Source organism: Aythya fuligula, chromosome 1 (assembly GCF_009819795.1).
Source record: "Aythya fuligula isolate bAytFul2 chromosome 1, bAytFul2.pri, whole genome shotgun sequence".
Lineage (NCBI taxonomy): Eukaryota > Metazoa > Chordata > Aves > Anseriformes > Anatidae > Aythya > Aythya fuligula.
The window spans coordinates 146,838,059-146,864,283 of NC_045559.1; the positions used below are offsets into that span (position 1 = coordinate 146,838,059).

The following is a 26,225-nucleotide window of genomic DNA, read 5'->3' on the forward strand; positions in this document are numbered from 1 at the left end:
GTTTCAAAGCAGCTATGTTATCTGCCAACTGCACATCATTAACATAGAAAACATAGAATATCCAGAGCTGCAAGGGACCCACAAGAATTACTGAGTCCAACTCCTGGCTCCACATAGGACCACCCCAAAATCAGACCATATGTCTGTGAGCACTGTCCAAACACTTAGTGAACTCCAGCAGGCTCGGTGCTGTGACCACTGCCCTGGGCAGCCTGTCCCAGTGCCTGACCACCATCTGGGTGCAGAACCTTTCCCTAACCCCCAGCCTGACCCTCCCCTGTCTGTTCCAGCTCCATGCTGTTCCCTCGGGTCCTGTCGCTGTCACCAGAGAGCAGAGCTCAGCACCTGCCCCTCCGCTTCCCTCGTGAGGGAGCTGCAGGCTGCCATGACGCCTCCCCTCAGCCTGCTCTTCTTCAGGCTGCACAATGTACATGACTTTAGCCACACCTCATATGTCTTCCACTCTAGACCCTTTACTGTTTTTGTTGCTGTCCTTTGGACAATCTGTAATAGAGTTATGCCTTTCTTATACTATGGTGCCCCAAACTGCATACAGTACTTGAGATGAAGCTGCACTATTGCAGAGCAGAGTTGGCCAATCCCTTCCCTCAACCAGATATCAACACTGTGCCTGATGCACCCCAGGGTACGGTTGGCCCTTTTGGATGCTAGGGCACACTCTTCACTCATATTCAACTGGCTGTCAACCAAAACACACATGATTTCTTTTCTGCAGGGCAGCTCTCCAGCGTCTGTATGTATTTGCAGGGTTGCCCCATCCTAGGTACGGAATCTGGCACTTGTTTTTGTTTAGCTTCATGGAGTTGGTGATTGCCCAGCCCTGTTATTCGTCAAGAGCTCTGTGCAAGGCCTCTCTACCCTTGAGGAAGTTGACAGCTCCTCCTGTTGTCATTTGGAAACTTACTTAGTGTGCATTCAAGTCCAGAACCCATACATCGTTCATAAAAAGTTAAAGAAAACTCCACTAATGAGTGGCTGCAGGCTTGATGTAGCCCCATTTGCTATAACCCTTTGAGCCTGAAAGAACATACAACCTCACACATTCAATGAAAATGTACTGAAAGGAAAATATTCATCTCCCTTATGTCTGCCATGCTGCTGCTTCACACCGCATGTAAAAGAACCATAGTATTTGCAGTTTGTTGAATTTGCAGAAACCTATCTTAAATGCTAGATGTCCTTGATAAGAATGTAAAATAAGATATCAATCAACTAGATACTACTTATTACCCATCATGCATTTAATACCACTTATTGAGTGCAGGAATTTTCAGTAACGACCACTAACTGAAGCATAAGCATGACTGAGGTCAGAATGGACTTTGCTATCTCATCTATCATCAGTTTGTTAGCAGAACCATAAGGAATGATATATCCTCTTTTTCTTCCTGCTTTGGTCAGAAAATGCTGGCCTGTTAAAATTCAACTTTGTGTAGAAGTGGATCAATTTTAAGAAGACAAGTTTTCTCATGAAGCCAGCAGAAAACTAACCCAACAACAACAAAATTGCCCGCTTTGTCAGTAGAAATACCTGACCAGACTGTTGACTTGCACTGTCTGCACTTGTGGGAGTATTCATGGTTCACAATTTTTGTGTAGAAACTTGAGGTCCTGTTCCATCCTACCGTAGGAAGGCAACACTTTTGAAATATTTTCTCTCAGAAAAGATTTCCCACATCACACATCAGAAACACTTTTCAAAATTTCTGCACTATCCATGTGTGTTGAAAGCAGAAGGAATAAATACAGTTAAGAAACGGGGCAGTGATGACAACAGATTTTGCTTCATAGCACTTTTGCTAAATGCTTAAAACACATCTATAATACATTATATATATATATAAATATAAATTAAATTATCAAAGCTACGTTTTATAAGGTGTAAAGCACTTTGGTTCAGAATTGGCTTAAGCCAAGCAAGCCTACTGAATCCACTTGGAAAACTTACATATCAAAAATTAATTTTGCAAGTTTAGCCACTATGTTTAAGGAAAAACAACTTCCCTTCCCTTCCTACACTGCACTAAAAACAACAAGCATCTGATTAGAGATTCTGATCATCTCTTTAATGTACTTCAGTAATAGAAGACAACTCATTGCGTGCCAATAATTCTTTTATCTACAGGGCCTCACACAAACTTTGGCTAAACTGAAGTCTCCAATAGAGGATTTAAGATATCTTTGTGGCAAACTTAGCACATCAAAGTTACAAAATAATACTACTAATAATAGTAATAACAAGTTTCGGTTTTGCCTCCAGGACACATAAATAAAGAACAAATATTTTAAAGTATTTGTAGAAAGAGGACTTCCAGACATTCTAAAACCTTAGTTAAGCCTCAAAAAAACCCAATGTGGTAATCCAGTGCACGTATCCTCATTGCTGAAATGTCTTTCTGAAGCATGGAGAAGTTGAACAGTTTCATCAGTTTACCAATAATTACCATAGTCAATAATTACCATAGTCAATAATTCCTAGCCCTATATCACTTTTATTTATTGTCTATCACCATAAGAACTCAAATCAAACAGCACTATAAAAAGAGACGAGGAGACTGCAATATACAAAGCGTCTTTTCTTTACTGAATGAGCTTATATGACACAATTCTCAGACTTTTTTTTTTTTTCTTCAAATTAAGCACAGTTCATTACTGTGGCTTTAAATATTTTATCTACCTCAGTAGCACTTCCATACTTTGTTGATCAATGGAATAAGTATTTAATGTTTTCATTACAATATCTGCTAGAAGCCTTGACCACCCTATTAGAAGCAATACACATGGATTCTTGGGTGAGAAAAGAAAGAAATCTAATTGACTGAAAAAAAAACACAACACAAACAGATGCAAAGAAAATCTACTTAGTCCTTTTACAGGTCTGTTTTGTTTGTTTAAAACAGATTTGTACAATATATTTAAAATTGCACAAGACAAATAAACAAACAAAAAGCCCTATAGTTATCCTAGGGATTGGGTCCAGATTTCTGGGATACAAAAGTATTTTTTAATTTTTGTGGTTGGTTCAGGGTTGTTGAATTTTTCTTTACTGTATTGCGGAGAATGGATCATAGCAAAAGCAAGAGAAATACAACAAATATATATGCAGCAATATTTCCATAGATTAATCTGTTCAAAAGAAGACAAAATCCTATAAAAAAAATTGTCAAAGATTCAAATGTGTGTGCATATACTTTCACATATATATTGTATATACACAACATATATATTATTGCAGAAATTATGGAGTCAGAAATCCAATTATACCTACTATATTGTGTCTAATTTCATTACATTTCTTTCTATGCCTGCCTTGTTTACATGTATGTATGCACATATTCCTTGATGGGTAGCAATACTTTGAAGCTGTCAAAACATCTTATGTGTCCTTTTTCCAGTAAAATTAATTGTAATCAGTAAATACTAATAGACTTTAGTAATGTATATATCTTTTGTCCACAGAGGATAAGCAAGCTAGTGGCTACTATTCTATATACTTCTGAGGAGTTTACTTAATCGTCCTGTACATTTAGACTTTCTTTCCCAAATAAATCTCAATGTCAAATAAAAACAAACAAACAAAAAATAAATAAACAGAAACCAGCTGACACCACCATTTCATGATAGGCAATCTAGTGTTTGATGATTCTTCCTTATCCTTTATGCTTCAATTTTTTTTTTTTTTTTTTTTTTTTTTGATGGAACAAAATTAAAATGCACTTGTGTTTTAGTTTTCCATTTCTGGATAATAAAATGGTCCTGCTCATGCTATACTTTGTGGTCAACTCTTCTTTGATTTGTTTCACGGACAAGAAATTACTTCAAAGCCAAAAGCCATATCTTTACAGCTGTTGTTTAGAGTCTCCCATTGTCTAAAATAAATTGGCTTTCTGGTAATCACATGATATTTTTTATCTCACAAGTACGTCTGGTGTGTTTCCTGTTTTGGGTTCACTTATTAAACTGAAGAAAAGGTTTCAGAAGCTGGTGGTGTGGGAGAGAGACTGAATTGGCAGCTTTATTAAAATTCATTATTTTTTTTCCTGACAAATGCATTGGAAAAGAAGAAAACTGCACTAAGCATAACAACAGAATCAAAGGATTTCAGAAGAGTCTGACTGCACCAAAAAAAGTACCATCGCCATCCAAGGATATTTTGGCTCGTCTTCGTGGTATTGTAAGTTGAAGTTCGTCCCCTTCTTCTAATTTTGCAATGCCTGGCAAAAAAAATGGAATATTTTAAAATTAATATTTCACAGACATTATTTTTATTAATGGTGTTCAAAATGTTATTACACATCATCTTATAAATGTAAGCATGGCTTGTTACTTGTGACAAGTGCTTGTTTTATCTTTAGGTACAATCACACAGATTTCAGCCTACTGAAATCTGACACTTAGCATCCTCTGTGGAGCTGGATCTAACTTTCTTTCCTTAGCAATTCCATTCTTCACTCATTGTGTCAAAGTTCACTTAAGCTAACGCTGCAAAAAAAAAATAATCACCTAACTGCAGTGCAATCAGATCCCCCATCTTATGGTGATGAGACAGTCAAGGTCAGCACTGGGCATTGCTGGTCCTAGACCATTCAGTTCCCACACTTCTAGAGGAGGTCTCATCAGCTTTACCAACCAAATGAAGTTACCATACATCAGCTGATCCACTGCAACTGCAGAGCACAAAAGTCTGCTTCCTGCAAGCCACACATCAGCTGATGTGGTAACAGAAAGCACCTTGCCTTCCAGTTGCAATCACTGAACTGAGAACAAAACTAACATCTGCAGCAACACGTGCTCAACAACATGAGATACTGCAGTAAAATTCAGTTTTCCAGGTGAAAGCAGAGGGTGGGAGTTTTGGAAGCAGGAACGACGATGTGGCAGAATGGAATACATGAAATTAATCTCTACTTAAAAAAAAAAAAAAAAAAAAAAAAAAAAAAAAAAAAAAGAGAGAGAAAAGCTTCCTTCCCAGCCCCATTTGTTTAGTACCACCACTTGCCAACAGTCAGGTCTTATTACTGAATGTAACCCACTTTTTATAGAAGACAGAGAAAAAAAAAAAAAAAAGACAGATTTTATTCACATAGATTTTGCTAGAGAATAACAAAATCAAAAACCCCCACATCCCTGACAAAGGAGAAAGACAGACAGGTAAGAGCTACTGAATGAGGTTTGATAGGCATGGACAATAATTCCTTAAATGCTGCTGCAGGAAAATATACACATATAAGCACTAAGCCTGCTGGACTTGCATTAAATATTTTAATTGGTCTTTTTTTGTGGTGTTTCTAATTTGTGCAGTCAAAAAGAGCTCTTTATAGAATTAACTTTTTCATCTAACCAGATAGTAAAATTGCATTAGCCATTATTAGGAGTGGAGATTTAAGCTGGTAAATGACTTTAGAATGACAACTATTATTTGGATGGTTGGACCAGATGGTCTTGGAGACCTTTACCAACCTTAATGATTCTAGAATGGATCGAATCTTTGAAAAGCCCACAGTGAAGTGCACAAAAATTGTGTGGCTAAAACTCATGCATGATATATTAAAGCAGAACACAGCTCCTAAATACGTTTTAGTGGGATACGTAAATGTGGAACCCAACACCTAAATTAAACTCAGTTCTTCAGCAGGGACAGTACGTACTACTTTTGTCTGCCTCAAGCACCTAACTGTGAAAGCACCAAAGTATCCAAGCACTTTATACAGTTAATGTAGAGACAGGAGTCAGATCATCTAAGTGAGATGCATGTAGTTCAACTGCTGATGCTTTATATAAAGCTATACTTTTTGAATGTGTTTTGTAGTTTTGCAATTAACCAAATCCATTTTCCTTAGAACTGCTACAATTCTTAATCACCCACCATTTAATACAGTTTATTTGCAAACAATGAGAAGGAAAATTTAGATGTTTACCAGCAGTATAGCAAGAATTATTCGGATAAGACTGTGGCATATTTTGGATGCAGCGAAATAATGTCACCAAGCTCAGATCATCACCAAACACATGGGCCTTCTTCCTCTGTATTAGATGTCCCATAGCAAATGTTGTATCTGTATATAAAACCTACAGAATGAAGAGGTACAGACTTCAAATATATTGTATGCAGACATTAAAAATCCTTTAAAAGTCAGATGCTGAAGTGAATTGAGCATTCTTACCTGGCCATATATGAAAAAATATCCTGTTTCTTTGATCACTATTTTATTTCCATGTTCTTCCAGAGCTGTTCCACGTTTAAAGCTCAGAAGCCAAGGGACAATGCTTGAATCATCTAAAAGAAACAAGAATGTTGGGGTAATCAGAAGAAAAATACAACAAACACCACCACCACCAACAAAAAAACAGCACCACAAACAGACACAAATGTACTTCCCTAGTTATCATCTGCCAAAATTGAATAAAGCTGACTACTAGTTAAGACTTCCAGTCTCTCTAGCTGTATTTCCCCCAAAAAAGAGGATATTTGCAAGAGCTGCCCAGATGCAACGACCACATTATTTTATTTATTTATTTATTTTAAAATTGGGCCATATAACTCAGTTAGTGCTTTGAAGTTAATTAAAATAAGACAGAAGATCTAAAACATAGAACAGTGAGCAATAAAATGTGGAATATATTCCTACCTTTCTGTTGGATATCACTTTTGCTGTCAGCGATGAGTTGCAAGCAGGCCTGTAGCACTGCAAAGTGAAAGCATACATGTCATTTGTACAACAGAGTAAGCTTTTTGAAGCTACTTCAAAAAAATGGAAGAACACAAAACAAAATTATATTCTTTGTCTCACCACCTATTTGAAAACAGAATCTATCTTACTCAAACATGCCAAAACAAAATTCATACAGCAACATGCACTAGATAGTTCTCAGAGAGCTACAGCTAAGCAGCATATAAATTTTACTTGCTTGTTTTAATCTTTGGTCCTAACTGAGTTTAAAAAGTGCAGCAGTAAGTTAAGTAAGCTATGAATCAGATCAATTAGCAATTAGCCTTGTTAATTTTTTAACTAAAAGCTCAACCCCCCCCCCCAAAAAAAAAATAAAAATAAAAAACAACAACCCTGCCAGCTATGACAGATACCAGTTTTTCTAACAGTATTTATTATATTGCTAAAAATAGTTTCCAGTCATGGTTTGTGTAAAATGTTAATCATATATACTGGTTACGTGGTACTTTCAAGAACAGTAAAATCAAATTCTCAACATCCATATGCATGTACCCTCCATATATTTTCAGATGCACGCAGTCAATCACCCTGTACTAAGAGAGAAAGTACAGAGATGACTGGTAGCAAATAAATGCACACATAACAAATACCTTAGTATCTGACAAAAAAAAAAAGCATTACTCAAAACTGTAGGTGTTGGAGACACGAGAAAATAGGACGTTGATCAGAGAAAAATACTGTGACATAATATGATGTGATATATATTCTGAGATATGATAAAATAAAGGCTCCCAAGAGAAACAGAGATTAAGAAAAAAAAATATATCTGCTAACCACATATGTCAGTGAAGAGGATAAAAGACAAGAGGATGGTTGCATTTGCAAATAGCAGGTTTTCAGGAAAACATCAGGTTGTAGTGGCATTTTGAAGGCTGGAAAACACAGTTGTACTATTTATTGAACTTCATTTACTGCACTTAGAAACCAATACTAAGTTAAGAGAAGAAAATTCTGCTTTGGACTGCTGAATCTCTTTGTTTGCCTTGTTGTTGTTTTTCAGATAAAAATGCCATGGGCTAGATTCAGATCCCCCCCTTGCTGCAAAGGGCAGTGACCTACTCTGAGATCTTATTTCTGTCCTGTCAGTGGTACCCCTGTGCACACCCCTGTGTTCATCAGCATCCACTTCTCTGTGCAGTGTACAGAGTGACAAGGTTGGAGAAGAAAGTGGTCTCCTGTCTGTACCTTTCTCCTTTCAAGGAGGCTGTCAGGGGAGGGCTAGATGCTCTATAGCACATCAGTGGCGCTCACAGACAGTGGACAAAATTCACATGCAAGTCTGGGAATGCTTCAATGTCACAAGAATTAAGAACCTATGAGCCCTACTGACATTAACAGGAACACTATCCTGCAGTCAACACTTCCTTTAACATGCCAAAATCTATGGATTTTCAAACCAAGAATTTAAAGGCATTTATATTCCCTGCCATTTGATAAGTAATAGAAAACCAAGACAACATAAAATCAAAAACAGTGTTTTACTTTACAGTGATTTTTTTTTTATTTCTTTTAAAAAAATCACACTTGTAAGTGACAACATTTTCGGAAACTTCCAAATAAAATCAAAATGTGATTTCTGGAGTTGCACAACAACAACAACAACAAAAAGCATGTCAGGCAATTTACTTCACAAGGTATTCATTTACTTTCGTTTGGAACAAAATGCCTTCCTGGTGAATGGAATTGGCAGTAATCTAAATACGTCTAATTTTTCCTGCTTTTAAAGGAACTCACTAGTGTGGCCATTGAAATTTCCACTGTCCAAATAAGAGAGGAAACTGCCCTCATTCACAGTTTGTAGCTCTGGATTTGTGATTTGATTCTTAGCAGCACTGAAAAGCTATTCATCATTCATCAGAACTGCCACACAGTAATTAAAATCAGCAAGCTAGGTACAATCTGAGAACTTTTTCATATTTTAAAGACACTTTAAAAACACAGTTCTGCTGCAGTTTACAAATACCTGCTCTCTTCTCTCTGGGGACAGCGACAGGACCTGAGGGAATGGCATGGAGCTGGGACAGGGGAGAGTCAGGCTGGGTGTTAAGGAAAGGTTCTGCACCCAGAGGGTGGTCGGGCACTGGGACAGGCTCCCCAGGGCAGTGGTCACAGCACCGAGCTGCTGGAGTTCAAGGAGTGTTTGGACAACGCTCTCAGACAGAGTTTCGTTTTTGGGTGGTCCTGTGTGGAGCCAGGAGTTGGACTCAGTGATTCCTGTAGGTCCCTTCCAACTCTGGATATTCTGTGATTCTATGGTATCAAATCTACACACTCTCTCTACAAAAATCTGTCTTTTCCTTTCATGTATGCAGACTCTGAAGTCTTTAAGGCTGCGCAGAATATAGTGATTTTGCCTTTCAGGGAGAAATATGGATACAGAAGTGTCATGACAATACAGAGAACAGAAACCAGCACAGTGGCCCTTTTACCTAAAGCCACAAAAAGGAAAAATAATTTCCTAAAAACTGTTTGGGGAATTTAACCACAAGATACTTAAAAAAAAAAAAAAAAAAAAAGTTCAGAAGCCAATACCATCAAATAACTATTTCCAGTATATACAAATACTTCACTTTGACCTGTGAAAAACACATATGCTTAAAATCAACTAATTCACTGAAACAAATTCAAAGCAAACAACATAATTAGTTATTAAAGAGAAAGAAAGGATATACAGAGTATATTTTCTAGGGAAAGTAATAGAGATGTTAAGTAACATTGTTAAATGTTAGCAATTCTATTCCAAGAAGAACACAAATCTGAATTGCAATATGAGGAATATATGCATTACCAAATACGGCTTGACTATTTACTATCAGTACAGAGCAGAAAAAGTCAAAAGCTCTACCCAAGTATGCTTCAGTTCACTGTAAATCAAACCTGACTATCTGCTTTGTAGTATAAAGGATTTTTGAATATTTAATAATGTAAGCAGAACACAGGATTGATAAAATACTTCTCTAAAACATGTAAAAATATCTGAAGTGTGCACCACCATGAGGACTTGCTGTACAAAACAACGTGTACCTAGAACAGTAATGTGTGCCCTGACCTCTTTTGACTTCAGATGATAGCTTTGCTTTGATGAGAATTTTTTTTTTTTTTTTTTTTTTTACTCTTCTGATATAAACCACGCTGTGGGGTGTGAGTGAGAAGAACATTTCAGACTCTTCCATGAAGAGAACAGACAATTCTGAAGAAGTTAATGATTACAGATGTCTTTACAAACCACAGCTAGCACTTGAAAGAATGTGTTCTTTACCAGTTGAGAAATGTAACCACAATTTCAAAAAAAACACAACCAAAAACTCCCAAAACAACAACAAAAACAATAAAAAACACCTCTCAAAAACAAACACATTTAGCTTTTGCAGAAGGATAAGAACTTTGTCTTCTGCATATCCATGTAGTTCTCTTCTGCATATCAGTAATATCAAATTCCCCCTCCTTCTCCTTGTTTTAACATGCATAATCATTTTAATACCTTGTAATCTAACTTTGTAATCCATCCAAAGAAAATCGCAAGTTTGTTATCTATGAACTTGTGCATAAATTGGTAAATTTTGGTTTCTGAGTATCTGTGGCCCAAGACATCTATCTCAACTTTTGCTGAAACAAACAAACTTTTGCTGAGCCTTAAAAAGAGACCTGCTTGCTCGGGTTCCTTCTTTGGTCTTGATGTATACACTGTAGATTTCCTGAAACACACTTAAACACAAGGTAATTTAATTTATAAATGATATGTATGTTCTTGAACAATTTGCAGCTTTTTTTTTTCTTCCTTTTAACTTTTTAATTTATTGCCACAAGATATCTTCCTTTACTTTTTGCTTGTGCAGGTTTATAGACCGACTAATTTGGCACTTTTTAATTAAGACGTCTTTATGGTGCATTAATCATGGATTAAATCAGTCACTGCATTAAAATGGCTTAGTCATCGTTACACATACGATTCAGATCTAACAAGTATCTTTGAAGTATTGCTGGCATCATTTTAATCTTAATGGAATTAGAAGTAATGTGTTACAATTAGTATAATCAGGAATAATTTACTAAGAATTAAGAATAGTTTATATAGACTTCTATTATGCAGCATAAAGCAATTTTTTATTTATTTTTTTTTTTAATTAGAGCCTATTTTGTGTATTTTTTATTGCACAGAGGTCTGTATAATATGCAACACTGATTCGTTCGTTCAGTAGGTGGAATTCTTCATGTAAAATTGTAAGCACTGGATGAAGTCTTTTTCTACTCTTTCACATAGAAATGTTCACTTCCTTTAGAGTTAGCCTGTTGTCAGCAGAAACAAAAAAGAATAACATCTCTTTTGAGATTTTTTTTTTTTTTTAGCACTCATATTTCTCCTCTTCAAACAATAAAATAAGAAGTATTTGGTGAGGGAATTTTATATGCAGCATTTGCTTAGACCAGTAAGAAAAGGTCAGCTTTCTTGACTTAAAGATCTCTGAAGTCAAGTTCCACCCATAAAAGTTCATACTGTCTGTCTGTCATGGATATCTAAAACAATAGCATATGGAGTCAAAACACTTCTAATCAGCAAATGTACCATTTGCCAAAAAATCAAATATATCAAGAGTAATGGCAAAGGGGATGCCTTCTCACTACTTAGTGCTTGCATGACACCAGTTGTTTCCTGTGGATGCAAATGACATGGCAAAAGAACCTGGAAACAGCTAGTAAGAAATTGCCAGGCTAAGTTAGCCTGTTTCACTGCTTTGTGGACTTAGAATTTCTCTTCTGTGCCTTTCATACACACACCTGGTTGAAATGGATAACCTCAGTATACTGAAGTAAATAATGTCCACAGGTGCCCCAGTTTGATCGCACCAGAACTTTGCAAATTTGAGCTTACAGAAGACCTGATGCTCACCTTGCTAGCCAACCATGGGAATCAGATCACACAGAGATGATTGGAACAAGGCACCTAGAGAGCGTGCAAATGAAACTTGGCATTTGTACTCTGAACTGTCTCAAGTAATAAAGCTGTATCTTGTTCCTGGACTGAAGGATATATACATCTTATAGAGAAGCACGCTGGCAAGACAGTCAATAATTGGGATCAGGGTAATGTGTGTGTGCGCTCATGTGGGTGTGTTTCTGTTGTGTAGCAAGTTTTCCTCTACAGGCAAAATTTATAAAAAGAATGACAAATTAAAAGAAAAGTATTTCTGTTCTTAAGTGTCCTGATATGACACCTGCTAGAAGTGGTTAGATGATCTATATCTGCCTGCATATTAATAATATGCATCTTTCAAAATCACCCATTAACTCCTACTCATTGTATCAAGAACTCTGTTTCTGACTGTTAACTGTGCAGCTTTCTCTGCAATTGATGCTCAAAACCCATCTCTTCAGCCCACTTGTGCTGGAAACTTTTCTCAGGACATGAGATGTACAAATTCTGATGACTAATACTTTTACGCATGAACATAGAAAAATGCCTAGCCTATAAAAATATGAAAGAAAGCACTGTATTAGATCTATTTTCATTCAATTGTCATTTTAATTAAAATTACAATTTGTGGCCACTTTTATGCACACAGTATCAAGCAAATGTATATTACAAATATATTAAAAAGGAAAATTCCATATATTCAAGAAGAGTTGAGCTAGGTCTGAAAAGAATCAAGGGCATCCTTACCAGAATTTAATTATCAATGTTAAAAAAAAAATCACAACTTTATTTATGAACAACAACAAAAGGTTCTCTTTTACTTCTGTTCTCTGAAGAGACATAAGAGAAGCAATTCTATATCAGTGACATTCTCAAATATTAACTTTCTAAGGAACTGGTATGTGTTGAATTGAAATTATGGCTCAACAATTAATTCTGAGACTAGACTCTGCTTTGAGAGCTTGTTGAAGCAAACAGAAATAGCACAAGAACAAAGCACCTCACTCAATACCCTAATTTATCTGCCATCATACTGGACTGAATGCAGTGAATCTGTGGGATACTTTAGAGGCTGCCAGGATTCCAATACTCCGCAATGGATGCAGGAAGATAAAAACACAGGGGTAGTAATTTTATGTTTATGACCAATGAACTGACAGAATTCAGGACCAGGCACAAAAACATGTTATTTTTTTTTTCAATTACTCTACTATAACAAAATTTAACATTGACTAGCAGGTTCACGGTCATCAGTGGAGAGAAGTCTGGTCTGAGAAAATTAAGCTCTAAAGAGCTTACTTTGCTGTTATTACAGCAGGTAGAAAGGTAACTCAGTGTAACAGATGACCTTTTATGTAAGGAAAAGATTTATAATATATATATATATATTTTAAAAATATATACATACAAAATACAATGGCCGTGTTAGATTTTTTTTTTTTTTGTAGTAGGTCAGCCTATATAGGTTTTCCTGTTCAAATGAATGTTCCTATTCTATGCTTTCTGTTATCTATTCAAAACAATTTAACAAAAAAAAAAATATTTAAAAAAGCCTACAAAAATATGAAGCAGCTTAATTAGAAGTTCAGGTGAAGAAATACATATAGATACAATCAGAGGTAGCTACCTGATGAGAAGAGTCTTAAGTCTGCCAGAAGAAAGCTGAGGAGCTCAAAACCCTACTCTGCCCCATGAACCCTCAAAGAGCAATAAGAATAAAGTTGAAAACTACAGTGAAGGGAACTGAATAACTTGCAAAATACTGATGCTATAATATTCATTAAAAATAAAATAAAAAAGACATGCCTCCTCATTTTGGTGATAGCTGTGGTTTAGGTATAACGGATCACTAGATTTTATTTGGAAGACATTGGGGTGGGGAGAGCAGTGAAGTTCTGTGACTCCCACTATAGGAAACAGGCTACAAGAAATACAATTTAAGTAATTTTGTCTTACATCCTGGTTGTGAAATCACTCTTAGCCAAGACCCTGAACCAAAAATTTAACGAAATACAATAAATCTCATTTAAACCTATGTATTTTGGGTCACGTCCTATATGAATATTCTCTTTTTAGAGACTTGGAAGTAAGCAGAATGATACCATAGAACTTAAATTTCATTTAGCTTGCTGAAGCTTAACTGAAAAACATTTCACATCAATTATTTAATCAAAAGCACATTTTAAGTGATCTCTGATTTAGACTTTATCTACTCGTTGTTAACTTAACACATTTTAAATTAATCAGTAATTCAATATTTCAGCTCCCATCAGTCAAAACAATCTAAAACTATCTATAAGGGGATTTAATAGATTTAGCAATTTAGGAATATTTCTAGTTACTCAGTGTAATTATAACATGCATATTGTTATGTTTAAATGCTGTATTTCATCCTATCAAACATCAATGTATTTGGAAAGAAAATAACTAAAAGAAATTGAGTATTTTATCCCTGAAGGAAACAAGTATATCCCATTAATATATTGACATTATAAAACACATCAGAGGTGTTTTTACATAGCAGTCAATAGTGTTTTCTGCAGCATCTTTTTAAAAGGCTACAGTAAAAAAAAACTTACTGCATAGGAATGCCTTTATTAATTTTGATAATTATATTAATAGATTGTTTTATGTGGAAGTAATGCTAATTTTTTGAATTTCTTGTAGTCTGCTTCTTCAGACAGGTACAAGCTAGCTTTTCTCTTTGAAAGCTCCTACTTCCTTAAAGTGAGGAGCTTTCTTGCTACTTCTCTCTTTTAGGATGACTATGTTTTCCCAGAAAAATGACTTGACAATTTTTTTTTTTTTTTTTTAATAATGGTTTTCCCTCCTTAATATTTATCAGAGAGAAACAAATTAGACATTACCCTGAATTGAGAATGATGGATTTAGAATTGATCAATTTCCAATCTGAACAATTTCAAGTTGCCTTACTCAGCTCTACAGCTCATCATTGAGAAGTAACATAGCTACAAGATAAAGAATTAATATTCAAAATTCAACCTGCAGATAGCAGAAACATCTGGTACCTTAAACAGTGCGGTAATCATCAAGCAAATGCAGTTCACAACATTCATTTGATAATAATTGTATTCAGTTGCAAAAATCATAATAGGCTCTGGGAGCATTCATCAGCCTACAGGAGGAGATATGTGCCAAGAACTGCTGCTAGTCTCCCAAAAGCATCCACCTGCAGCATCCCAACCCACTTTGCGAGGTGCTATTTACCTGTTTCTTCCGTGTGGATGGCAGACCTTCTCCCCCTGTTTCTGCTCCCGTTCGAGATTTCCTTTCGGAAACTTTCAGCTGGGCTAGGGCCAGGAAGCTTGTTCTCCTAACGGGGACAGGCAGCAGTTGGTGAGAGCAGCCTCGTTCCCTGCAAGCTCGAGCCCTGCGAGCCACAGCCACCACTCCAGCTTACCTGCCTGGCACCAGCTGCAGAGGTTTGCAGGAAGGAAGAAACAGGGGCACCTGCTTTCTCATCATCAGGGGAGACGGCTCGCCGCTCTAGTGGAGACCTTGCCTGGACCCTGTAGATCAGCTCGTGGCGCAGAGCTTCTAGCTCTGTTTTCAGGGTGAGAACATGGTAAAGAGACACTGCTGCAAGACAAGAGGACAGGAGCATTGCAAGCCACAGGAATGTGACAGAAAAAAGTCCCGTGGTGCCTGAAGCAGCACCAGGGGGGGCAGAGGGAGAGGAGGCGGTATCCTTCTGTTGGATGACGTGCACACAGTCCACGGATTTCATCGCTGATCTTTCCTCACTAAAGCCAGAGGGAGAGTTCAGCTGTCCCCTTCCGAGGTGCAATCCATGTTACCAGTTGCTCTGTGAAACTAAGGGCATCCAGAATAAGTGAACAAAACGCCCAGATCATTTCCTGTCATATGAAGCCGTTGATACAACCATTAAACTTAATGTACAGAGTGAAAGTTTAACATTCAGTCTCCGTTTAGCTTTCTTCTTTCTGTGCTGCATTTTGGCAATGAATACTTTCTCATGAACTGCTTGCTCAACCTGCCTTCCTCCTTTCACTTTCAGCTATTTATTTTTGTGGCAACTTGCTTTTACTATTTCCCATTATCTTGAAATTTATGCACAACTGGTACCGCTGGTATTTAGAGCCTTATCTAGAATTGCAGAAACAATGTAAGGTTTCCTGGTAGCCTTTCATCCAGTTCCATTTAAAAGAGATAAACATATAGCAATGTGTGTTCTTGTAGGTATATACATATATATGTATACAATGTGTATATGTTTTATATATATATATATATATATAAATGTATATGCATATATATCCAAAGTGACTATATGCCTGCAGAGTGGGTAGCCTATTCAAATATCAAATTTTGTTGTTTCCTGAACACAAGAGTGAAGAGTATTCTCAGGTATGAGTAAAAAATTATTGGTCTCTCAAGTGTATGAAGTGGCAGAGTCTGCAGTTCAATTTGTCATACGAATTTGGCAAGGGATGACTTTTTATCAGACTCATTTGATAAATACAACTTCTCTGTAGAATTCAAGGACCTGTGTTGCTGCACAAGAGGACCCACAGAATGGGGAGAGCCAACCTAGAAGGGAGGGGAAAACTAGAGGATGGGAAAGGACAAGAGAGGAGAAAGAAAAACAGGGAAAGAACAGAGGGGTAAAGAAAGAAAATAACATTTAGAGAACTTCAAAAAGGAAACTTTAAACATACATGCTGAAGTTTTTGAGGTGAATCCTTTATATCTGTCCTAAGCTCATCTCTTTAAATTGTTACTAATCCTTTAATTTTAAAAGCCACATTAGAAATTCCTTTCTTTTAACCAAATATCCAAAACATGTTCAAAAGCTTTTTGTATTGTCTTCTCACACAAAAATAACATTTTACTCCTTTTATTAAGAGTTTCAGTGATCTGGACCAGATGAAAAAAAAAAAAAAAAAGATAAAGATAAAAAGCATTGCAACTAGGACTAAAACCAACAGGTCAACCCCCCACTGCAAACTAATCATTTTTACTGCATAAGTAAACTTATCTTTGCACAAGAGAGAGAACTTTTAAAGGTCTGTCCAAATTACTGTGTAGTGGCATGTGAATTGCATGCTCATGACAATACCTGTCAGAGTAGTTAGTTCAGAACAAGGCGATACTATTGGGAAGGAGAAGGAAGGAACAGAGAGAGTGCAAACAATTCTGTTGCCTCTTCCACATTTATTTCTTAAGACTGTGAGAAATTGGGGTCATTAAAATTTTTATCATCTTTCATTGCAATTCAAGGCACTCTTCTCATTCCTTTGCTACCTCTAACAACTATCCAATATCCTGCATGGACAAATCATTCTTTTCCTAAAAGGAGAGAAAAAAAAAAATATAGCATGTATTTTAACACATGGTATTTAATACTGTGTATTTAACTCATGCCTCTAGAAGGCACCTACATACTACATGAAAAGTGATACAGAAACCAGTATATGCAGGAATAAGAGCAGCATCTGTTTTCAAGGTTAATTTAAGGTGTAAATGGGACTGTGTTTTGAAGGAAATTTAAGATGCATTAAAGTATTTTTTTTTTTTTTTGGAACATGATAAGCAGTTATTAGTACTACACAGAGGTGTCTTGAAGTATCACCAGTAATCAGAACATTATCATCCTAGTACTGTGATAAAAAATAAAATAATATGACAGCTGGAAAAGAAGCGCTATATAAGAAAATGAAACAAAGAATGAAAGTTATAACTAGCTATCCAGCAATACTGAGAAACAATTGGCCACTGAGGTCTCTCTGGTCATTATCGTATTAAAAAAAAAAAAAAAAGCTGACATATAATTAGAATCACTCCAGTTACTTCTACAGAAAATAGGTTGTTCCCAGCCCCCACACCTTCTTTAAATGGGGTCTGTATATGACCTGACAAAATAATTGTGGTGACACAGAGGACTTCTGTAAGACATCTGGCTTTGTCTTGCTTATCATTCTGACAAATGAGAACTTCAAAGGAAAGAGGAGGAAAATCAGAACAACCCACACATGGCAAATTGTTAATTCAACAGGTGTTTCTATTCAAGTATCAAAGGGATTGGTCTGGTTTCAATCTCATATTGTTCTAGTTTCATAAACATTTAAGTGATTTGAAAGAATGTAATCTGGACAAATTTTGCAACAACAGAAACACAGTGGGAAAATAAATAATGACAGTGAGAGATCAGTCATAGGGGAAACAAACAAACAAACAAACAAACAATAACAACAACAAAAAAAAAAACACAACACAAAGTGCCTAGAAATATACTTGTACAAATTACATTTTATCACAATCAAGTGAAGTTTCCATAAATAAGATTACTAACCACGTTAAAGTAACATGTAAGAGAGCTGACGATTAACAACAAAAGCAAACAAACAACAACAACAACACATGCTAGTTGTAAAGCCTACTATATGGATTTGTGTGAAGGCGATGCCTCAATGCTTGACTCTCTGCCTTGTCAGAATATAAGGTCTCTATTACTCCTCCTATTAGCAAACTGACAAAGCAGCCCTTAACCCGCTTAAAGCAGTATCAGTAAGGTTAACACAGGCGCAGTTTCTTCTCTACTTTAGACTAAGGTATGACTAAAGAGGACTAAGGAAGGCTTGCTCAGGTTAGGCCTGCCATTAGGAGACACAAGAGGGTGTTGACTCCCACTGAAGAATAGCTCTTCATTGAAACAGAAGCGTAGCATTTGCAGATATATACTGGGGCAAAATATTGTGCTAAAGTAAAAGGCACTGGTAATCATGATTTGAGAGGACTGGTGAAGATGGTTCAGAACAAAAACCCAGAATGACTATACAGGGGATGAAGAACTCATCATGAAAAATGTATTCAGTTTGTGGTTAACACTGTTTCTAGTGCCTGTCTTTCCTGAAAACTCTTCTGCAAAAGTTTGTGCCATATTAAGTCGTTTGACTCAGGCTATATACACTATGCTACAGATGCATGCAGCAAAACCTTAGGGCAACAAGTGACCACCTCAAGCTCAGTTCAAAGCAGCTTTTTCCAAACTATTCCTAGAAAATCAAATGCTGCTACATTAAATTGCAGAAGTGTAGTCTAGCGCATCTAACACTAGAAGCAAGTAGAAGTAAATCTTTACAATAAAGTTATTCTGAAAATATGGTCTATCCTGCATGCATGGTACAGCTGATCCATGTGCACACAGTAAATCCAACCATTTAGTGCCACCTTAGTCTAGATAGTGAGCTATGGTAAACACTTGGGTTGACTGGATAGGGAACCTTCTTAATTTTACCAAGGAAAATTATTAAGAAATGGGTTGGCTGGTCTAAGAATTCTACTTAAGTCAAACTTCTACTTTTGGGAAAAAGAGCATGAGCTAGGTAAAAGTCAAACTAATAAGAATACAAAAAACAGAAAACAAACAAACAAACAAACAAACAAAACCCACCACCACTCGAAACTATTAACGGTGAGAATGGTCACTAGGGGAAATGGTGGATTCTTGAATAAAATCAAGACTGATTAGTCTTCTAAGATATTACAGATGAAACAAACCCTGTAATTTCTGCTAGCAGATAAATTCTTTCATTTTCGTTACGCAGAATATCTGATTAAATAATCAAGATGGGCCCTGATAACCTGCAAATGTATAAAACTTCATCACTACATCTGTGGGGAACCAAAGCAGAGTAGTAAGCAATCACACAGGAAATTTGTGGTTGAACCAGAAAATGAACCCTTGATTTCCTGAAATCCAGCACAGTGTTTTAACCACAAAAGCATCATCTTTGAGAGGGAGGAAAATCTGATAATAAAGTTTATTGTACAAAAGAGAAGCAGATGATTTGAATAAGAAGACTTGGATAAAAACCCAGCTTACTGAAGAAATGTAAAAGTTTACTTAAAACTGTTCTGTTTTTAAAACAGAGGTTGCAGCATCTTGCAGATTCTGCAACACAGAAATTCAGGCCAACGTCAATGGTCATATTAAAAGTACATATCCAGTGGCAAAAGTCCAACTTCACATGCTTCTGAAGTGGCCACAAAATGGAACTGGTCCCTGTGGTTACTACAAAAAGAAAGAAGCCATCATAGCTTACTGTACTATGCAACAACACACAGAGCAGATAGAGGAGCTCAGAGCAAGCAAAGTATCCATCTTAAATACATTTCAAGTCTTTTCTGATGGTGGACAAGTTGGACAAACTCTTGTGGAGGAGGTCAGAATAAATCCTATATGACAGTTTTCTGCTATTACAGATAACTGCATTCACAGCATTCAGAGATAGCCTTCTGAAGCAGTGCACATTCCCTTCAAGGACACTTAAAAGTTTACTTCAGCCATTAGCCAGGACTACACAGCAACAAACCCAGGGAAGTTACTGCCTCACATATGCATCCAAAATCACTCTATGGATTCTGTGTACAGTGGCTGGGTATTTACAACCTATTATCTTAAAGCTTAGGAAACTAGTGAATGCAGTGCAAATAGAGGATGTGTCATATAAACAGTTTAAATCTTGATTGATATATTAACTTGTTAAAAGAAAAAGAAGTCACGAGATTTTTCTGAAACAAGTGATCCTCTTTTCTCTTTGCCTTTTGACTCAAAATTGCCTAGGACAATGCAAGTGTCTGTATGCCTTTTAAAGATGCCATCCTTGATTTATGTCTCACCTAAGATTTTATTTTTCTACACATCTAGACAATTTAAGTCCAAATCTGGCATGCATACTACACAAAGTAAACATACAGCTGCCTTGCAGCCATCATTACTATTTACATAGATATTACAGTGCTTTGAAAGAGGATAGGAAATGGCACAAGAAAGAAAAGCAATTCTTATGAGTGTCTCTCAAAGTATGCAGCAGAACCAACAAGAAATATAATAATATATATATATAAAAAAAAAAAAAAAAAAAAAAAAAAGCAAGATAACACGAGACTTATATACTACAGCACCTTAATGCCAGCCTCCTCCCTCCACCCCCCTCCCACGACGTTATAGCAATTCCTTCTTACTGCACAGTGGAAAAGGAGCTCTCACTTGTCTTACAGCCTCACTGGTTTGTCTATCTTGTCTATCCAGCAACACGGAGTATTTCTCCACCTCTTCGACACTATGCAACTTGACAGATTTTACACAGATGGGCTTAAAATGCATTTGTATGGCAGCAAAATAAACAAGAAGCCATGGCCTTTTGTGTGGGAGTGGCTGCTCTTCTACTGCTAAAGTTTGTGGATCTCTAACAGAGGGTACAGGGTGGGGATCCAAATTATTTTCAAATCATAGATGCAGCTATGTAGAAATAATGCTATTTGCTACACTGTTCCTGACTTCTCAAGGGCAGAAAGGGAACGGTACTCTAACTGACCTTTTACTTTGCATTTTTGTAAATAATTACCCCACACCAGACGTAAGCATAATGCAAAACAGCTGTAGAACTTCCTTTCTTTCAATCTTCAAGCAGCAGAATCTGCTCCCTAACTGCTTGTCAAAACTAGCAGCAACATCTCTCTGGAACTTGGAAAATGAACACAATTAGGTTTTATGCCAGCAACTATACCCTTGCAGTACAGCATTATTCAGCTCACTGCTGAAGACTAATAAAGATGTATCTGTCAGTAGATGGGTAAAACCAAGCTCTGTAATGCATTAAAAACATGCCTGCCCTTACATTGCATTATTTTTCAGAGAAAGGAAATTTGTTGTTCAAGACAGAGGAGAGTTATTCTGTACCCACTCAAGCTGAAGCATAACAAATTAATCACATTGATGTTTTCAGCACAATTCCAGAAATACTCAGTTTATCTTCCTTATCTACTTACAGAGAGAGAACTCTGTAAAAAGTCAAAAGTTAAGAACCTGAAAAGGGTCCAAAGGATTTAAAGTTCAGGCCTATTTAGTATCTTGGGGGCAAACCATTTTTGTTTAGCCAGTGGTTCAGTGTTTTCCCATGATCTTACCTATTATCTTTTTCATGGATAGCAGGCCTGCTGCCCTTGGTTTAGGTTTCATTTCTAGCATTTGTTTAGATGTTCATATGCATTTACAAATTTTTACTGTGATTTAGGCAGTCCTTGCAAATTCTGAGAAATTCATATGCCATACTTCCGTCAATATGGGCCTACACATAATATACTAAGAAAATGAATATAGCATCACATGGAACTTTTCGAGGTGTTCAGACCACAGTGTATGTTGCTTTTCATAGAACAGCTGCTTTACAATTTTCACATAACAAAAAGCAAATGACTTGTATTACTTGACTTGTATTCTTCAGAGTAGCACTGCTCAAATAAGGTTTAGTGACATTGTTCACAAGACATCAAACTACTTTTAATTCAGGAAGGCTATTATTCACATGAAGTACCCAAATCCACCAGTAGAGTTGCTACTCTAGTTTGTCTCCTTTTTAAGGATTAGAAATACCTTGACTTCACTCAAAATCAATAGGTATTTTGAATGAAGCTTCAAGAGATCATCTAGAATTCCCCTACCTCCTATGTATTAGTCTGAAATTGAACTAGAAGCCTTTCAGTAAACCAGGAGAGGACACATTTTGCAGCTTCAGAAAAAGCAGCAGTAAGTCCTTATTTTCCAGGTATGTCACATTAACAATGTGGGATAGCAGCAGAGGTGCTATAAGATTAATCGCACATTTCTCTTTAAGGAAGCAGAAACCACCTCAGTCTGAGTATCCCACTGCAGCTATGTGCGTTAACTAAGTCTGATAGAGGACCAGTAGCACATTTAGAAATATCTCCTAAGCTACTTGCTCAGACCACCTCTCAGTCCCCTAGATCAAAGTTTTAAAATGCAGTAGGTGATAGAAAGTGATGGAGAGCTACTGAGCATCAGTTTTACTTACCAATGCTTGGTGAAATCAAGGATGTATGACAAAGCTTAGAGATGGATAGCTCTAATTCAGCTTTTTTCCCCTGTTGTAATAGCTTTCCACAAATGCCACCTCTAACAATGCAGATGTCTATTCCATGTGCTCTGGTTTGTTTTGTAAGTGACTGAAATTGATAGCTTGAGGCTGACAAGATACCATGCACACAAGAATACCCCTGTACTCATACCAAAGACATTCCACAAACTAGAATAAGACATTAACAGCACTTTTAATGTATCAATTTATTGCATATGTCAGTACATAAAAATAGAAAAGTGTGTTTTTTTGTAAAATTAATTTTATTGTAAAAACCAGACTAGAATGGGAATGTAAAACTTTGCCACAATTAGCACATATACAGTTACATTTATGCTTTGTCTACAAAACTTAAGAATACTTTAAAAGACATTTTTCCTTCAACTATACACTAAAGAAAAATCAAATAGAAAGCTTGCATCATTTATTCAGCGAGTGTTTCTGAATTCAAAATATGTCATTTAGAACTTGAATATATACTTTCTCTATCTACACTCTTGTGAATTCTACTCTAAGTTATACAAGCAGGATGGTATTTTAAATTATTCTTAATTGACAGTGGATTAGGTTAGTGGATCCAGAGTGGTCTGGATACACCAGGCTGATCCCACTACATGCAGGAGGCACTGATTTCGTATTTGGCAGGAGTGCCCTTAGCAAAATCACCTGTCATTAACAAAAATAAAAATATACTTCTCAAGAATTAAATTATGAAATACAAATGGAGGTATGCCAGCATTGCTTTGCTATTAGGAGACCATACCTTGGAATCTCAATTCAGCCTTGCATTCTTCACTATGAACATCCAACGTGACACAAGTGATTAGCTAAGACTCGCTGATATGCATATCCGATATAAATAGTTAATCCATTTGCCCTTCAACTGAGAGATTGTCCATAGCTGACCAAATGCATTTGTGCTATATTTCTAATTTTACCTGAGAAATGGACATGAGGGCAGTTGTTTCAGTTAATTTTTTTTTTTTTTTTTTTTCCCATCTGAAAACAGTTAATCGCTCTACGTTTCACAGTTCAGAAGCAAACACTGGGAATGTAAACTTGGGTCAGTAGGAAGCCTCAAGTATTTCCACTAATTAAAACCACGCACACAAGGTCTCATACTAGATGATTCCTCACAAGGACTCTACAGCTACAGCTGTTCTAGTTCAACTCCTGACCCTTCCCTCCAACTTTAAAAAAAAAAAAAAAAATAATCCTTAAGCAAGTTCCTCTTATAAAAGAGACAATTCCTTTAAAGAATATATTCAAGCCAAGAGGCTTTCTTACAAACCTGTAAAAATACGTCAACTTCCTCTTCGCAAACTAGAAATGTATGTATACATAGGACAAACACTTAGGAAACATTTATACACAAATGGAGAACTGGTATGGGAAAATATATAACAGCATTAATTGGAGTAAATGCAATGCAATCATAATGTTTTGGCAATTTAAAGCTGTTACTACTGATGTAATGTACAGTCTGAAAATGGCTTTCAGCAGCAAACCGTAAGTTGCCATCACAGACCACAAAACAAAAACAAGTCTTGTCAGCAACAAGCTTCTTCCCCCTTCTCCCTCCTTCAGATCATATTTACAGCATTGGAAAATTTGCATAATTATTTCCTTCCTCTTTTCCTTCAGTGGATTCCACAGCCAAAGCAATGAAAAAATAGAGTAGGTATTCAGCCACAAATGTGTGTGTCCAATGTATTAAGGGAGAAGCAAAAACGTGCTTACGTGGAAGCTGGAAGAAACCACATTAAGTATGCATATATGATGAGAGCATACCTGGTACTTTGCAAAACCAGGCATTTTTAGGTCCTGCAGACACTATAGTGAAAAGATATGGCTTGATAATCAAAAGTAGTGTTTAGATACAGTGCACTATGAACAGCTCCTGATTTCCATAATCCAAGGCCACACATTTGACATTGACTTAACTGTGGACCCAAATGTGAATACTTTATTTGTACAGAAGTGCCACATAATACAGAAGGTTGGAAGGGTACTGGCAGTGATTTTGTGTGAGGTTCTTGAATGTATTTTAGTGCGGAGCAGGGTAAAACGTCCTCTGTTATTTTGGAAATCCACATTTAATGAAAGACAATGGTGTTTAATGGCAAACTATGACAATTTCTGAAACAACTATTTATCTGCACGCAGCCTCCAACAAGTAATTACTTTTTGGCTTTGTTAACTTGCTTTCAGAAAAAGCAATGGTTGCCCTCAGCCTTCCTTGTCTCTCCTTTATCCCTCCACCTGAATTCTAAAGCAATATGAAACAGCTGAAACAATGGATCAGAGATGATGGAAAACTTAGTACTGTTTTAGGATACATCACAGAAAGGAAATGCTATGTCTATTAACAACTTCTTGCTATATAGACACCTCTCTCCAACCTTCCTAGTCCAAACTACACCAATATCTTGCCCCCACCCAATATCACCACTGAACATCAGAAATGGTTTCAGTTTCACTCAGATTCAAAACTATGCTCTGTCTTCCATGGTTTAAGTCTACAGGTCCAAAAGTGTTTTTTTTTTTTTTTTTTCCCCTATACCTTTTTCAATTGTTTGTAAACAAACCTTAGTAGTAGGATGATGAAAGATACTTACCAGAGATAGCAGCAACTTCTGGTGTGTTTGTGTTTATGAAAAGAAAATAAAAAGACCACATTTAAGTTTTTGTAGTAAAAGATTTATCACCCTACCTTCAACTCTGACAATACATAAGTGAAAGTAAACCTGTGAATTGGTGGCATAACTATTAAAGCACCAGTTCAGGAAAGCAGTTTTATTCAACAAGAGAACTTAAGCACAAGCTTAAAATACCACTGCCCCCATAAGGAAACAGATTTTAAGCGTGTGCTGAGATGCTTTTCTGAATCAGGGCATCATTGCAAAAAAAAAAAAAAAAAAAAAAAAAAAAAAAAAGGTTAATTTAAAAATTTCATTCTGAAGGGGAATTGTACAGGTTTTGTGGAAGATTTTCCACAGTTCCTTCCCATAAAAGGATTTTGAAGAGGCAAATTATCAGCTGCAGCAGATAAGCAATTAAACCTGTAGAAGAGATTTACACAACACATTCCAATAAACTGAACTAATACCATGTAACTTTGATATAACTACCCAGAATTAGGTCCCTTTGAAGCCAAAAAAAAAAAAAAACACCATTCAGTCACAATCAAGCTCTCAATTTAAGTATTGCTGGTTTGAAATGGTGTGATGCTACCTTCAAAAGTCTCAGTATAAGAAAACTCAGTTCACATAGGCTACTTTCACTGTAAAAGATTTGTAAGCAGATGGATAAAAGTATGAAAAAACTTATGTCTGCCAAATATTATCCTCACTGTAACAGCTCTGTAGGTTACTCTATAATCATGTGATCATTGGTAATTGTTTCTTTTAGTAGCATAAATAAATGAAAGGGCACAGACTTATAACTAAACCAGCCTAAACCCAAACACAAATGGGATACTTTTACCTTGTGTGATACTTCCCTCTATCACACTCACCATCCTGCCTGGGAAATCTCACCTCAAGTGCACGGGCTAGAAACAGCAATAAATAGTTTGACTGTAAGTTAATGATGTGAGCTTGGGGTGGACAAGAGCTTTAAGAGTTAAATTACACTGCC

General features: G+C 36.4%; 1 protein-coding gene across 1 annotated transcript; it reads right to left on the bottom strand.

Moving 5' to 3' along the window:
* Nucleotides 1-3,743: 3,743 nt before the first annotated feature.
* Nucleotides 3,744-15,412, bottom strand: TNFSF13B (TNF superfamily member 13b). The gene is made up of 6 exons (XM_032205579.1): nt 15,086-15,412; nt 14,893-14,998; nt 6,651-6,707; nt 6,186-6,298; nt 5,940-6,090; nt 3,744-4,235 (listed from the first exon to the last, which is right to left on the bottom strand). The coding sequence occupies exons 1-6, from the start codon at nt 15,410-15,412 to the stop codon at nt 4,123-4,125; spliced, it is 867 nt and encodes a 288-aa protein (XP_032061470.1). The 3' UTR covers nt 3,744-4,122.
* Nucleotides 15,413-26,225: the final 10,813 nt, after the last annotated feature.